At 40.7% G+C, this 15,973-nt stretch overlaps 1 protein-coding gene across 5 annotated transcripts in view; it reads left to right on the top strand.

Moving 5' to 3' along the window:
- Catsperb (cation channel sperm associated auxiliary subunit beta) overlaps nt 1-15,973 on the top strand; it is a 378,659-nt gene that overhangs the window by 287,491 nt on the left and 75,195 nt on the right. For all 5 annotated transcript variants that reach the window (XM_063262696.1, XM_063262695.1, XM_063262697.1 and 2 more), the window contains 2 exons: nt 9,029-9,183; nt 11,903-12,057. In XM_063262696.1, the coding sequence (XP_063118766.1) occupies nt 9,029-9,183; nt 11,903-12,057 (310 nt within the window). The remainder of the gene's footprint in view (nt 1-9,028; nt 9,184-11,902; nt 12,058-15,973) is intronic.

The raw sequence follows: 15,973 nt of genomic DNA, 5'->3' as shown, positions 1-15,973 counted from the left end.
GGTCAGTTCAGACTCCACATCCCCCTTCTCTTCAAGTCTTAGCTTCGTTACCCTCATCAGTTCCTGAGGAATTTCTATAGTCCTGGGTTTCTAGCTAATGTGAGAAATGCCTGCCCCCTCCAAGTTGTCTCTCCTAGTACTCTCTCCTTCATCCTTCTCTGACCTGATACCTCCTGTTCCCGTCCCTGTCCCTTCCCTTATCCAGACCCTCTCCATATACCAGCAATGTCTATTCTGTTTCTCCTTCTCAAGAGATTCATATGCCCTGTCCACCTTGAGCCCTCCTTGCTACATAGCATCTTTGGGAGTGTAGATTGTAACATGGTAATCCTTATTTTAGAGCTAATATCCATACCATGTGAGTACATATCATGTTTGTCTTTCTGGTTCTAAGGTACCTCACTCAGGATGATATTTCCTAGTACACCCAGGCCCCTGCAAATTTCATGATGTTATTGTTTTTAATAGCTGAGTAATACTCTATTATATAAATGTCACACATTTTCTTTTTCCATTCTTCAGTTTGGGGACATGTAGATTGTTTCCAGTTTCTGGCTATTACAAATAAAGCTGCTATGAACATGGTTGAGCAAGTCTCCTAGTGGCACGCTGGAACATCTTTTGAGTATATACCCAGGAGTGGTATAGCTGGGTCTTGAGGTAAATCAATTCCCAGTTTTCTGATAACATACCATATTCCTTTCCAAACTGGTTGTACAAGTTTGCACTAATACAAGCAGTGGGGTAGTGTTTCCCTTTCTTCATATCCTTGCACACATGAGCTGTCTCAAGTGCCTATCAGACATTAGAGATTCCTCTGTTGAGAATACCGTTTAGCTCTGTACCCAATTTTTAATTGAGTTGTTTGGTTTGTTACTGTCTAGTTTCTTGAGTTCTTTGTGTATTTTGGATATCAGCCCTCTGTAAGATATGGGTTTGGTGAAGATCTTTTTGCTCATTTTGTAGGCTGACATTTTATCCATTTTATGATGCCAGTTCTAACTATCCCTAGTCCTAGGCCTAGAAGCTTCTAGCCTTTGCACATCCTCTAATCTTCCAAGCTTACTCTTTCAATCTGGCTTCTCTAAGCTTCTGACTGAATTGCTGTGCAAATCTTCTAGATCTGTATCGTACTTAGGCTTGCTCTGTCCTCACCTGTATCTAGCTCTTTTTCCTCTATGGACTCTCTCTCTCTCTGCAAAACTGTTTATGTAGAACTTCTATACATGTACCACTGTCACTATTCTCTCTCTCTCTCTCTCTCTCTCTCTCTCTCTCTCTCTCTCTCTCTCTCTCTCTTTCTCCCACCTCTACCTCTACCTTTACCTCTAACTCTCCCCTCCTGCTCCCCTCCCTCCTCTCTCTCTCTCTCTCTCTCTCTCTCTCTCTCTCTCTCTCTGCTCTTTTTTTTCTATTTCTTTTTTTTTTTTATTAACTTGAGTATTTCTTATATACATTTCGAGTGTTATTCCCTTTCCCGGTTTCCGGGCAAACATCCCCCTCCCCCCTCCCCTTCCTTATGGGTGTTCCCCTCCCAACCCTCCCACCATTGGCGCCCTCCCCCCATAGACTAGTTCACTGGGGGTTCAGTCTTAGCAGGACCCAGGGCTTCCCCTTCCACTGGTGCTCTTACTAGGATATTCATTGCTACCTATGGGGTCAGAGTCCAGGGTCAGTCCATGTATAGTCTTTAGGTAGTGGCTTAGTCCCTGGAAGCTCTGGTTGCTTGGCATTGTTGTACTTTTGGGGTCTCGAGCCCCTTCAAGCTCTTCCAGTTCTTTCTCTGATTCCTTCAATAGGGGACCTATTCTCAGTTCAGTGGTTTGCTGCTGGCATTCGCCTCTGTATTTGCTGTATTCTGGCTGTGTCTCTCAGGAGCGATCTACATCCGGCTCCTGTCGGTCTGCACTTCTTTGCTTCATCCATCTAGTCCAATTGGGTGGCTGTATATGTATGGGCCAAAGGTGGGGCAGGCTCTGAATGGGTGTTCCTTCAGTCTCTGTTTTAATCTTTGCCTCTCCCTTCCCTGCCAAGGGTATTCTTTTTCCTCATTTAAAGAAGGAGTGAAGCATTCACATTTTGATCATCCGTCTTGAGTTTCGTTTGTTCTAGGGATCTAGGGTAATTCAAGCATTTGGGCTAATAGCCACTTATCAATGAGTGCATACCATGTATGTCTTTCTGTGATTGGGTTAGTTCACTCAGGATGATATTTTCCAGTTCCAAACATTTGCCTACGAATTTCATAAACTCGTTGTTTTTGATAGCTGAGTAGTATTCCATTGTGTAGATGTACCACATTTTCTGTATCCATTCCTCTGTTGAAGGGCATCTGGGTTCTTTCCATTTTCTGGCTATTATAAATAAGGCTGCGATGAACATAGTGGAGCACGTGTCTCTTTTATATGTTGAGGCATCTTTTGGGTATATGCCCAAGAGAGGTATAGCTGGATCCTCAGGCAGTTCAATGTCCAATTTTCTGAGGAACCTCCAGACTGATTTCCAGAATGGTTTTACCAGTCTGCAATCCCACCAACAATGGAGGAGTGTTCCTCTTTCTCCACAACCTCGCCAGCATCTGCTGTCACCTGAGTTTTTGATCTTAGCCAATTGCACTGGTGTGAGGTGAAATCTCAGGGTTGTTTTGATTTGCATTTCCCTTATGACTAAAGATGTTGAACATTTCTTTAGGTGTTTCTCAGCCATTCGGTATTCCTCAGCTGTGAATTCTTTGTTTAGCTCTGAACCCCATTTTTTAATAGGGTTATTTGTTTCCCTGCGGTCTAACTTCTTGAGTTCTTTGTATATTTTGGATATAAGGCCTCTATCTGTTGTAGGGTTGGTAAAGATCTTTTCCCAATCTGTTGGTTGCCGTTTTGTCCTAACCACAGTGTCCTTTGCCTTACAGAAGCTTTGCAGTTTTATGAGATCCCATTTGTCAATTCTTGATCTTAGAGCATAAGCCATTGGTGTTTTGTTCAGGAAATTTTTTCCAGTGCCCATGTGTTCCAGATGCTTCCCTAGTTTTTCTTCTATTAGTTTGAGTGTGTCTGGTTTGATGTGGAGGTCCTTGATCCACTTCGACTTAAGCTTTGTACAGGGTGATAAGCATGGATCGATCTGCATTCTTCTACATGTTGCCCTCCAGTTGAACCAGCACCATTTGCTGAAAATGCTATCTTTTTTCCATTGGATGGTTTTGGCTCCTTTGTCAAAAATCAAGTGACCATAGGTGTGTGGGTTCATTTCTGGGTCTTCAATTCTATTCCATTGGTCTATCTGTCTGTCTCTGTACCAATACCATGCAGTTTTTATCACTATTGCTCTGTAATACTGCTTGAGTTCAGGGATAGTGATTCCCCCTGAAGTCCTTTTATTGTTGAGGATAGCTTTAGCTATCCTGGGTTTTTTGTTATTCCAGATGAATTTGCAAATTGTTCTGTCTAACTCTTTGAAGAATTGGATTGGTATTTTGATGGGGATTGCATTGAATCTGTAGATTGCTTTTGGTAAAATGGCCATTTTTACTATATTAATCCTGCCAATCCATGAGCATGGGAGATCTTTCCATCTTCTGAGGTCTTCTTCAATTTCTTTCTTCAGTGTCTTGAAGTTCTTATTGTACAGATCTTTTACTTGCTTGGTTAAAGTCACACCGAGGTACTTTATATTATTTGGGTCTATTATGAAGGGTGTCGTTTCCCTAATTTCTTTCTCGGCTTGTTTCTCTTTTGTATAGAGGAAGGCAACTGATTTATTTGAGTTAATTTTATACCCAGCCACTTTGCTGAAGTTGTTTATCAGCTTTAGTAGTTCTCTGGTGGAACTTTTGGGATCACTTAAATATACTATCATATCATCTGCAAATAGTGATATTTTGACCTCTTCTTTTCCGATCTGTATCCCTTTGATCTCCTTTTGTTGTCTGATTGCTCTGGCTAGAACTTCAAGAACTATATTGAATAAGTAGGGAGAGAGTGGGCAGCCTTGTCTAGTCCCTGATTTTAGTGGGATTGCTTCAAGTTTCTCTCCATTTAGTTTAATGTTAGCAACTGGTTTGCTGTATATGGCTTTTACTATGTTTAGGTATGGGCCTTGAATTCCTATTCTTTCCAGGACTTTTATCATGAAGGGGTGTTGAATTTTGTCAAATGCTTTCTCAGCATCTAATGAAATGATCATGTGGTTCTGTTCTTTCAGTTTGTTTATATAATGGATCACGTTGATGGTTTTCCGTATATTAAACCATCCCTGCATGCCTGGGATGAAGCCTACTTGATCATGGTGGATGATTGTTTTGATGTGCTCTTGAATTCGGTTTGCCAGAATTTTATTGAGTATTTTTGCGTCGATATTCATAAGGGAAATTGGTCTGAAGTTCTCTTTCTTTGTTGTGTCTTTGTGTGGTTTAGGTATAAGAGTAATTGTAGATTCGTAGAAGGAATTCGGTAGGGCTCCATCTGTTTCAATTTTGTGGAATAGTTTGGATAATATTGGTATGAGGTCTTCTATGAAGGTTTGATAGAATTCTGCACTAAACCCATCTGGACCTGGGCTCTTTTTGGTTGGGAGACCTTTAATGACTGCTTCTATTTCCTTAGGAGTTATGGGGTTGTTTAACTGGTTTATCTGTTCCTGATTTAACTTTGATACCTGGTATCTGTCTAGGAAATAGTCCATTTCCTGAAGATTTTCAAATTTTGTTGAATATAGGTTTTTATAGTAAGATCTGATGATTTTTTGAATTTCCTCTGAATCTGTAGTTATGTCTCCCTTTTCATTTCTGATTTTGTTAATTTGGACGCACTCTCTGTGTCCTCTCGTTAGTCTGGCTAAGGGTTTATCTATCTTGTTGATTTTCTCAAAGAACCAACTTTTGGTCCTGTTGATTCTTTCTATGGTCCTTTTTGTTTCTACTTGGTTGATTTCAGCTCTGAGTTTGATTATTTCCTGCCTTCTACTCCTCCTGGGTGTATTTGCTTCTTTTTGTTCTAGAGCTTTTAGGTGTGCTGTCAAGCTGCTGACATATGCTCTTTCCTGTTTCTTTCTGCAGGCACTCAGCGCTATGAGTTTTCCTCTTAGCACAGCTTTCATTGTGTCCCATAAGTTTGAGTATGTTGTATCTTCATTTTCATTAAATTCTAAGAAGTTTTTAATTTCTTTCTTTATTTCTTCCTTGACCAGGTTATCATTGAGTAGAGCATTGTTCAATTTCCACGTATATGTGGGCATTCTTCCCTTATTGTTATTGAAGACCAGTTTTAGGCCGTGGTGGTCCGATAGCACGCATGGGATTATTTCTATCTTTCTGTACCTGTTGAGGCCCGTTTTTTGACCAATTATATGGTCAATTTTGGAGAAAGTACCATGAGGAGCTGAGAAGAAGGTATATCCTTTTGCTTTAGGATAGAATGTTCTATAAATATCCGTTAAGTCCATTTGGCTCATGACTTCTCTTAGTCTGTCGACATCACTGTTTAATTTCTGTTTCCATGATCTGTCCATTGATGAGAGTGGGGTGTTGAAATCTCCCACTATTATTGTGTGAGGTGCAATGTGTGTTTTGAGCTTTAGTAAGGTTTCTTTTACGTATGTAGGTGCCCTTGTATTTGGGGCATAGATATTTAGGATTGAGAGTTCATCTTGGTGGATTTTTCCTTTGATGAATATGAAGTGTCCTTCCTTATCTTTTTTGATGACTTTTAGTTGGAAATTGATTTTATTTGATATTAGAATGGCTACTCCAGCTTGCTTCTTCTGACCATTTGCTTGGAAAGTTGTTTTCCAGCCTTTCACTCTGAGGTAGTGTCTGTCTTTGTCTCTGAGGTGTGTTTCCTGTAGGCAGCAGAATGCAGGGTCCTCGTTGCGTATCCAGTTTGTTAATCTATGTCTTTTTATTGGGGAGTTGAGGCCATTGATATTGAGAGATATTAAGGAATAGTGATTATTGTTTCCCTTTATATTCATATTTGGATGTGAGGTTATGTTTGTGTGCTTTCATTCTCTTTGTTTTGTTGCCAAGACGATTAGTTTCTTGCTTCTTCTAGGGTATAGCTTGCCTCCTTATGGTGGGCTTTACCATTTATTATCCTTTGTAGTGCTGGATTTGTAGAAAGATATTGTGTAAATTTGGTTTTGTCATGGAATATCTTGGTTTGTCCATCAATGTTAATTGAGAGTTTTGCTGGATACAGTAACCTGGGCTGGCATTTGTGTTCTCTTAGGGTCTGTATGACATCAGTCCAGGATCTTCTGGCCTTCATAGTTTCTGGCGAGAAGTCTGGTGTGATTCTGATAGGTCTCCCTTTATATGTTACTTGACCTTTTTCCCTTACTGCTTTTAATATTCTTTCTTTATTTTGTGCGTTTGGTGTTTTGACAATTATGTGACGGGAGGTGTTTCTTTTCTGGTCCAATCTATTTGGAGTTCTGTAGGCTTCTTGTATGCCTATGGGTATCTCTTTTTTTAGGTTAGGGAAGTTTTCTTCTATGATTTTGTTGAAGATATTTACTGGTCCTTTGAGCTGGGAGTCTTCACTCTCTTCTATACCTATTATCCTTAGGTTTGATCTTCTCATTGAGTCCTGGATTTCCTGTATGTTTTGGACCAGTAGCTTTTTCCGCTTTACATTATCTTTGACAGTTGAGTCAATGATTTCTATGGAATCTTCCGCTCCTGAGATTCTCTCTTCCATCTCTTGTATTCTGTTGGTGAAGCTTGTATCTACAGCTCCTTGTCTCTTCTATATCCAGGGTTGTTTCCATGTGTTCTTTCTTGATTGCTTCTATTTCCATTTTTAATTCCTTCATCTGTTTGATTGTGTTTTCCTGGAATTCTTTCAGGGATTTTTGCCATTCCTCTCTGTAGGCTTCTACTTGTTTATTAATGATTTCCTGTGTTTCCCTAAGTATGTTCATGTCTTTCTTGAAGTCCTCCAGCATCATGATCAAATATGATTTTGAAACTAGATCTTGCTTTTCTGGTGTGTTTGGATATTCCATGTTTGTTTTGGTGGGAGAATTGGGCTCCGAGGATGGCATGCAGTCTTGGTTTCTGTTGCTTGGGTTCCTGCGCTTGCCTCTCGCCATCAGATTATCTCTAGTGTTACTTTGTTCTGCTATTTCTGACAGTGGCTAGACTGACCTATAAGCCTGTGTGTCAGGAGTGCTGTAGACCTGTTTTCCTCTCTTTCAGTCAGTTATGGGGACAGTGTGTTCTGCTTTCGGGCGTGTAGTTTTTCCTCTCTACAGGTCTTCAGCTGTTCCTGTGGGCCTGTGTCTTGAGTTCACCAGGCAGCTTTCTTGCAGCAGAAAATTTGGTCTTACCTGTGGTCCCGAGGCTCAGGTTCGCTCGTGGGGTGCTGCCCAGGGGCTCTCTGCAGCGGCAGCAACCAGGAAGACCTGTGCCGCCCCTTCCGGGAGCTTCAGTGCACCAGGGTTCCAGATGGTCTTTGGCTTTTTCCTCTGGCGTCCGAGATGTGTGTGCAGGGAGCAGTCTCTTCTGGTTTCCCAGGCTTGTCTGCCTCTCTGAAGGTTTAGCTCTCCCTCCCACGGGATTTGGGTGCAGAGAACTGTTTATCCGGTCTGTTTCTTTCAGGTTCCGGCGGTGTCTCAGGCGCAGAAGTCCTGCCGCTCCTGGGCCCTCCCCCACGGGAACCCAGAGGCCTTATACAGTTTCCTCTTGGGCCAGGGATGTGGGCAGGGGTGAGCAGTGTTGGTGGTCTCTTCTGCTCTGCAGCCTCAGGAGTGCCCACCTGACCAGGCGGTTGGGTCTCTCTCTCACCGGGTCTGGGAGCAGAGAGCTGCTGCGGGCCGGGATCCGCGGGTGTGGGACTTCCGGTAAACACAGACCGTGCCTCCTAGAGAAATTCTGCTTCCGTGTCCCAAGCTCACCAGGCAGCTTTCTTGCAGCAGAAAATTTGGTCTTACCTGTGGTCCCGAGGCTCAGGTTCGCTCGTGGGGTGCTGCCCATGGGCTCTCTGCAGCGGCAGCAACCAGGAAGACCTCTCTCTCTCTGCTCTTAAAGTAGCATCTCTTCCTGTGCTATTCAGGAAAATGGGGAGAACTGGAAAATGTTATACTATATATATTTGCCTATGCTCCAAAAGATAATTCCACATGTTCTGAATCTGACCTTTCAAAGTCAGATTTGTGCTTTATTTGTAATCTCTGATAGATCAGGAATCTAGAATGGGAGTGGGAATTAAAAGGTGTCAAGATAGTAGAAGACATGATATGAAAAGGGAAGTGGAGGAATACTAGAGGTTAAAGGTGTAGTGGGAATGTGAATTTGAAAGACAAGGGAACAGTACTTTGTAAGTTAATTTTAAATACATTTTTAAAATATATTAAAAGGAAATTGTGTGCACATACCCTCTATTCCAAGAAACATTGGTTATTAAACAAAAATCGTACTGCTGAACATGGGACAACTCCTTGTGAGTCACAAGGAGTCTTGGTCAGCAAGAAGTCCAAAGTTCCCATAACAATACAGGGTGTTACCATTGCTCTCAGTCCACATAACTAGATAGTGAGACCTTATTTCTGAGAACATAAAACTCTGGTTATAGGACACAGAAATCAAGCTGGACGTGACTCACAGATCTCCTAGGATTTTTGCCTGAAATAGTATACAACCCACTGTGTTTGGTATCAACATCCTAGTGGTAGCTACTAATTATTCTTGCCAGCGTAAGGTTTTCACGTGGTTTCTACCTAGGCAGAAATCTAATTGGATAGTTTCAAGAGGAAACACCACTAGGGTAACAAAAAACCTGCCTTCAACATCCTTTGGTTTGACTACCCCTTTGATCTTTAACCCCTTCTTTGGTGAACATGATCTATAATTAAGTGGAACTGCAAAAGAATTTCCAAGGATATAACACTAAGCAGTGTGTATTTTACTACTGTAGAGGTCTCAGAGCCCTACTCCCACCCCTTTTTTAAACAACATTTCATAGGTATAATAAGAAATGTCTTCTAGTTGTTGTATATCAGTAACAACCGGGTTCTATTTATTTCCTAACAGGATTAAACAGATACAATGAATTGGGAATGCTTAATGATACAATTTTCACATTGTACTATGACCATTTGGGATACATACACAAACTGACTCCACGTTCCTTTGATTATGGTACAAACCTTTTAGGGCATGGAAATTCTGTCAGTATTTTTGGAAAGGTAAGTAATGTGTTGAAACTGTTTGCCTTCTTTGGAGAACAGATAGCACATTCTATGTTCATGTTAATGAGAGGGTGTTTTCTTTTGTTTGTTTAGTTGGTTGGGGGTTTTGTTGTTGGTTTGGGTTTTTCGTTTGCTTGTTTTGTTTTGTTGTTTTTTGAGAGGGTGTTTTCTTTAATATATCCCTTTTAAGGTTTTTAAATTATTTGTGTGTGCATAGAAGTACAGGTGTTTGTGGCGGTTAGGCATGCTAAGTCTACCTTGAAGCTGAGGTTGCAAGCAGTTGCAAGCCACTTGGCAGGGTACCTGAGAAACAAGCTCATATCCATTGCAAAGATCAAGTGTGTGCTCCTAACAGCTGAGCCATAACTTTAGATCCATCAGGACAAACACTCTTTGCTAGAGGAACATTTTATACAAAACATTGAACACCTCCGAAATCTTCTTTAAGCTCATGAGGGCCCTCCAGTTATCCTCATACAAGATTTCCCAGCAGAACGGTAAAACATCTAAAACAGATCTGTTAAAAGCAACTTTGGTCCTGGCAGAGTTCCAAAGTTGACCTTGACACCTTTCAATTAAATTAGTCCTGGTCACTAGTTTATTCCTTGTTTAATGCCAACATAGAGCAGAGATTTTCAGTCCTTCACAGATACATAGATACATGTTTTTAATGACTATATATTATACATACATATACTGGCACGTAGACATAAAGATGAATACTCATCAACAAAGCAGCCAAGGTGAAAATGTGTTTCATTTGTCTAAAAGAATGTTTTGAAAAGGGTGGATCGCTTTCTATATTAGTCCAGGCCTAGAGAGGTAATTATGTGCCTAAGAGTATTTGCCACTCTCCTAAAGGACCAGATATGGTACTAACCCACAGAATGACTCAAAACCATCCATAACTATAGCTCCCAAATATCCAATATGTATTTATGACCTCTGAAGTCAGTAGATACATATATGTTGCACATATATGCACACTGTCCTTGATTGGTCCTGTTAATTTGACACAACCTAGATACATCTGGGAAGAGAAAAATCACTTGAGGAATTGCCTACATCAGACTGGCTTGGAACCAGGTCTTTGGGGTATTTTCTTGATTAATGATTAATGTGGGCACTCACAGCTAGAAGCATTCTTATATGGCCTTTGTTCCATTTCATGCCTCTAAGTTCTCAACAATAGTTATTGCCTTAATTTCCCCTCCAGATGGAATAGATATAATCTGACATAAACTATGTCCTTCCCCAAGTTGCTTATGGTCAGCACTAGAAATTAAACTAGCACACATATTAGTTAAATGATCCATCCATGTACCATGCCATGGCTATACATTGAGATGAAAGGGTTTTTTGCATGCTGTGTCTGAAATGCAAACACAAAATAAACAGGAATTCCATAAGAGGGAGATGCCACCACTTATCTGGAGCCTGGGCTCTGGATTCTGCTAATGTACAAAGTAGATGATGTGAGCAATCTGTCAGACATAACAAACAAAAGCAACCATCAGGATTTCATTAACATGACTGCTTTTCAGAAAGTGGCTTAGTTCCCTTCATTGAAATTTGAAATTTTTAGATGGAGAAACTATAGGGATTTCTCTACTCAGGACAAGTCTGAAGAACTCTGACTCAACATATCATTTTTTTCCACACAAATGATACATGCCTCCTCTCTGAAAGAAGTAATTTCTAACCCTATTATGTGTCAGGCACTGCTGTGAATTCTTCATCTTATATCAACTATTTGTCCTCATTCCCTTATGCATGGCACACAGAGAGTATAGGATCACCCAAATTATGTGAAATTGATGTATTAGAACCAAACAGTTTTACTGAGGCTATTGATTCCTTTTAGACACCCTACTTCCCTATCTCTTTTATTACTGGTGAGTATCCAAAATTCAAACACTGGGAGGAAAACGTGACAGAAATGTCCATTGGAGTCAATATTTGATGCATATGTTCCCTAACAGACTTTCAGTCCCAAGTCAAACAGGTTGTGCACTGTTTACAATCCACACATACACTTGACATCCTAAACAGCAAGATCAACTCCAACAACGTTTTTGAAGCTAGTATTCATTTTTATTTTCACCCACTGAAAGTACCCCAAACTGTTCAGTTCAGCATAGAAGAATTAGATGTCAGAAATCTAGGTATACAGTACCTTAAGACACAGTCTGGATGTTCTGTAAGTTCAATGAATGGGATATGCTGGTGAAGACCAAAGCTAGAAGCATCGAGGCACAGAACAGGAGACTCAGGGAGCAGTGTTCAAAGGGAAGACACTTTATTGGACCTTCTATGGTAAAACTCCAAATTGGAACCAAATTAGAACTCCAATTAGAACTAGTCATGACAAGATCTTCTGTGTTCAGAATGGTGTCACTACAGATAACACAACTCAAAACTTTGCACCTCCAAACTGCTCACATACACCACTACACCCTCCTACAAAGGTACAGAAACTTCAAACTGGGGTATATTTATCAAACTTCCTTTTTTTCTACACTACATAAAACTGAATTGTCTCATTCACACATTTGTATATTCAAAGATATCCAAAGAGCATATGGGTATATTACTCTATTAATAAGTAGAGCAGCGTCCTTTTGATTTGAGTGAGAAGCAAGCATGCTATTTGAATTACATTGTAGTTGAAGCATTAGACATTCATCATACAATATTTCCTTTTCTCCAATTTCAGGCGCCTGATATGGGATTTGAAACGGCAATAGTTCCACAATATATCTCTGCCAAAGAAATGGTTTTTTTTGCATATGTACCTCTGAAAACGTCTAAAGACCTTGCACAGACAATGAATTTTAAAAATATTCACACGGGAAAAACGATAGAGTATAGGTAAGTAATGGTTGTTGTTAATTAAAAATGTAGTAAAGTTAACAACCAAGAATAAGTATCACAACTCTACTGGTCTCTACCCTACACACTGCTGTATGAAGGAATAAAGCCTCAGTCTTGGAAGGAACAGATAGTATCCAAAGTATGTCTACCTGATGGCTGTAATGAAAGAGATAAGCTGATATATTTATTTTCTCGTAATTGATACAAAAGAAAAAGTTCTGACATTTCTTTTGTATAGTACCTTGCATTCCCAAAATTCTTTTTAATAATTCTGCTGCATTTTCTACATAGTCCTTCATTTTCCTGGTAGAATTAGATCTAATTCTAAATAAAAAATCAGGACACCTGCAAATAACTTCCACGTTTCTTAACGTTTCTTAGCACATTATACCTGCTTCCTATTACATTTTGTAAGCCTAATGATAAACACCTTAAATAAAAGATATCTGCCTTGTTGCTCCTGGTTTTTTTTAAAAATATATTAAACATGTCACCATAACATGAACTTCTTTAATAGTTTTAACCCATTAAAATATAAAATATCTTTCTTTTCCAATGATTTGGTGATATTGTGGCTGGAGAGATGCTGCAAAAATATGAATGTCTGGGGTCATATCTCCAGCACACATGTGAATAGAGAGGCATGCAATGGAATGCCTGAGATCTTGACTCTGGGAGGCAGAGAGGCAAGAGAATCCTAAAGACTTAGTGTCTGTCTAATCTGTGTAGTCCATTGGTAATCTTCAGTTTCACTGAGATAGCCTGTCTCAAAAAACAAAAATAGCCCACATTTCTGACTCCAGAGGAAAACACCTAACGCCATCTGGGACCCCAGTGCACAGGGGCCCTAGAAAAAGCCAGTGCAGGCCCTCGTGGTTGCCGCCCTCACAGAGAGCTCAAAAGCAGCCCCCCACGAACAACTTGAGCCACGGGACCACAGGTAAGACCAACTTTTCTGCTTGAACCGACCTGCATGGTGGACTCAGGACACAGGCCCACAGAAACAGCTGAAGACCAGTAGACAGGAAAGACTACAGGCCTGAAAGCAGAACACTCTGTTCCCATAACTGGCTGAAAGAAAACAGGAAAAAAGGTCTACAGTACTCCTGACACACAGGCCTATAGGACAGTCTAGCCAATGTCAAAAATAGCAGAACAAAGTAACACCAGAGACAACCTGATGGCAAGAGGCAAGTGCAGGAACCCAAGCAACAGAAATCAAGACTACATGACATCATCAGAGCCCAATTCTCCCACCAAAGCAAACACAGAATATCCAAACACACCAGAAAAGCAAGATCTAGATTTAAATTCACATTTTATCACGATGCTGGAGGACATCAAGAAAGACACGAAGCTCCCAAACCGCTTGGGAGAGAGAGCTCGCCGCCCAGACAGGTGGGCACTCCTGAGACTGCAGAGTGGGAGAGACCACCAATACTGCTCACCCCTGCCCACATCCCTGGCCCAAGAGGAAACTGAATATGGCCTCTAGGAACCAGAAAATAGGCAGACCCCCTGTAGTCCAGACACTACCTGGACATGAAGGGAATCAGTCAAGAGTTCTCTGCACCCAAATTCCGTGGGAGGGAGAGCTAAACCTTTAGAGGGGCAGACACACCTGGAAAGCCAGAAGAGACTACACTCTGCCCACATTTCTCACTCCAGAGGAAAACACCTAACGCCATCTGGGACCCTGGTGCACAGGGGCTCTGGCAAAAGGCGGCACAGACCCTGCTGGTTACTGCCCTCACCGAGAGCTAAAAAGCAGCCCCCAACGAGCAACTTGAGCCTTAAGAACACAGGGAAAAACAACTTTTCTGCTCCAAGTGACCTGCCTGGTGGACTCAGGACACAGGTCCACAGAAACAGCTGAAGACCAGTAGACATGAAAGACTACATGCCTGAAAACAGAACACTCTATTCCCATAACTGGCTGAAAGAAAACAGGAAAACAGGTGTACAGCACTCCTGACACACAGGCCTATAGGACAGTCTAACCACTGTCAGAAATAGAACAAGGTAACACCAGAGACAACCTGATGGCAAGAGGCAAGCACAGGAACCCAAGCAACAGAAACCAAGACTACATGGCATCATCGGAGCCCAATTCTCCCATCAAAGCAAACACCGAATGTCCAAACACACCAGAAAAGCAGGATCTAGATTTAAATTCACATTTGATCATGATGCTGGAGGACTTCAAGAAACACATGAAGAACTCCCTTAGAGAAATGCAGGAAAACATAAATAAACAAGTAGAAGCCTATAGAGAGGAATCACAAAAATCCCTGAAAGAATTCCAGGAAAACATAATCAAACAGGTGAAGGAGTTAAAAATGGAAATAGAAGCAATAAAGGAAGGACACAGGGAAACAAGCCTGGATATAGAAAACCAAAGGAAGAGACAAGGAACTGCAGATACAAGCATCACCAACAGAATACAAGAGAGAGAAGAGAGAATCTCAGGAGCAGAAGATTCCACAGAAATCATCAACACAACTGTCAAAGATAATGTAAAACGGAAAAAGCTACTGGTCCAAAACATCCAGAAAATCCAGGACTCAATGAGAAGATCAAACCTAAGGATAATAGGTATAGAAGAGAGTGAAGACTCCCAGCTCAAAGGACCAGTAAATATCTTCAACAAAATCATAGAAGAAAACTTCCCTAACCTAAAGAAAGAGATGCCCATAGCCATACAAGAAGCCTACAGAACTCCAAATAGATTGGACCAGAAAAGAAACTCCTCCTGTCACATAATAGTCAAAACACCAAATGCACAAAACAAAGAATATTAAAAGCAGTAAGGGAAAAAGGTCAAGTAACATATAAAGGCAGACCTATCAGAATCACACCAGACTTCTCACCAGAGACTATGAAAGCAAAAAGATCCTGGACAGATGTCATACAGACCCTAAGAGAACACAAATGCCAGCCCAGGTTACTGTATCCTGCAAAACTCTCAATTAACATAGATGGAGAAACCAAGATATTCCATGACAAAACCAAATTTACACAATATCTTTCTACAAATCCAGCGCTACAAAAGATAATAAATGGTAAAGTCCAACATAAGGAGGCAAGCTACACCCTAGAAAAAGCAAGAAATTAATCATCTTGGCAACAAAACAAAGAGTAGAAAAGCACACAAACATAATCTCACATCCAAATATGAATATAACAGGAAACAATAATCACTATTCCTTAATATCTCTCAACATCAATGGTCTCAACTCTCCAATAAAAAGGCATAGATTAACAAACTGGATATGCAATGAGGACCCCGCATTCTGCTGCCTACAGGAAACACACCTCAGAGACAAAGACAGACACTACCTCAGAGTGGAAGGCTGGAAAACAACTTTCCAAGCAAATGGTCAGAAGAAGCAAGCTGGAGTAGCCATTCTAATATCAAATAAAATAAAATTTCAACTAAAATTCATCAAAAAAGATAAGGAAGGACACTTCATATTCATCAAAGGAAAAATCCACCAAGATGAACTCTCAATCCTAAATATCTATGCCCCAAATACAAGGGCACTTACATACGTAAAAGAAACCTTACTAAAGCTCAAAACACACATTGCACCTCACACAATAATAGTAGGAGACTTCAACACCCCACTCTCATCAATGGACAGATCATGGAAACAGAAATTAAACAGAGACGTAGACAGACTAAGAGAAGTCATGAGCCAAATGGACTTAACAGATATTTATAGAACATTCTACCCTAAAGCAAAAGGATATACCTTCTTCTCAGCTCCTCATGGTACTTTCTCCAAAATTGACCATATAATCGGTCAAAAAACGGGCCTCAACAGGTACAGAAAGATAGAAATAATCCCATGCGTGCTATCAGACCACTACTGGCTAAAGCTAATCTTCAATAACAATAAGGGAAGAACGC

This window comes from Rattus norvegicus, chromosome 6 (genome assembly GCF_036323735.1).
Source record: "Rattus norvegicus strain BN/NHsdMcwi chromosome 6, GRCr8, whole genome shotgun sequence".
Classification (NCBI taxonomy): domain Eukaryota; kingdom Metazoa; phylum Chordata; class Mammalia; order Rodentia; family Muridae; genus Rattus; species Rattus norvegicus.
This window is presented reverse-complemented; position numbering and strand designations above follow the sequence as displayed.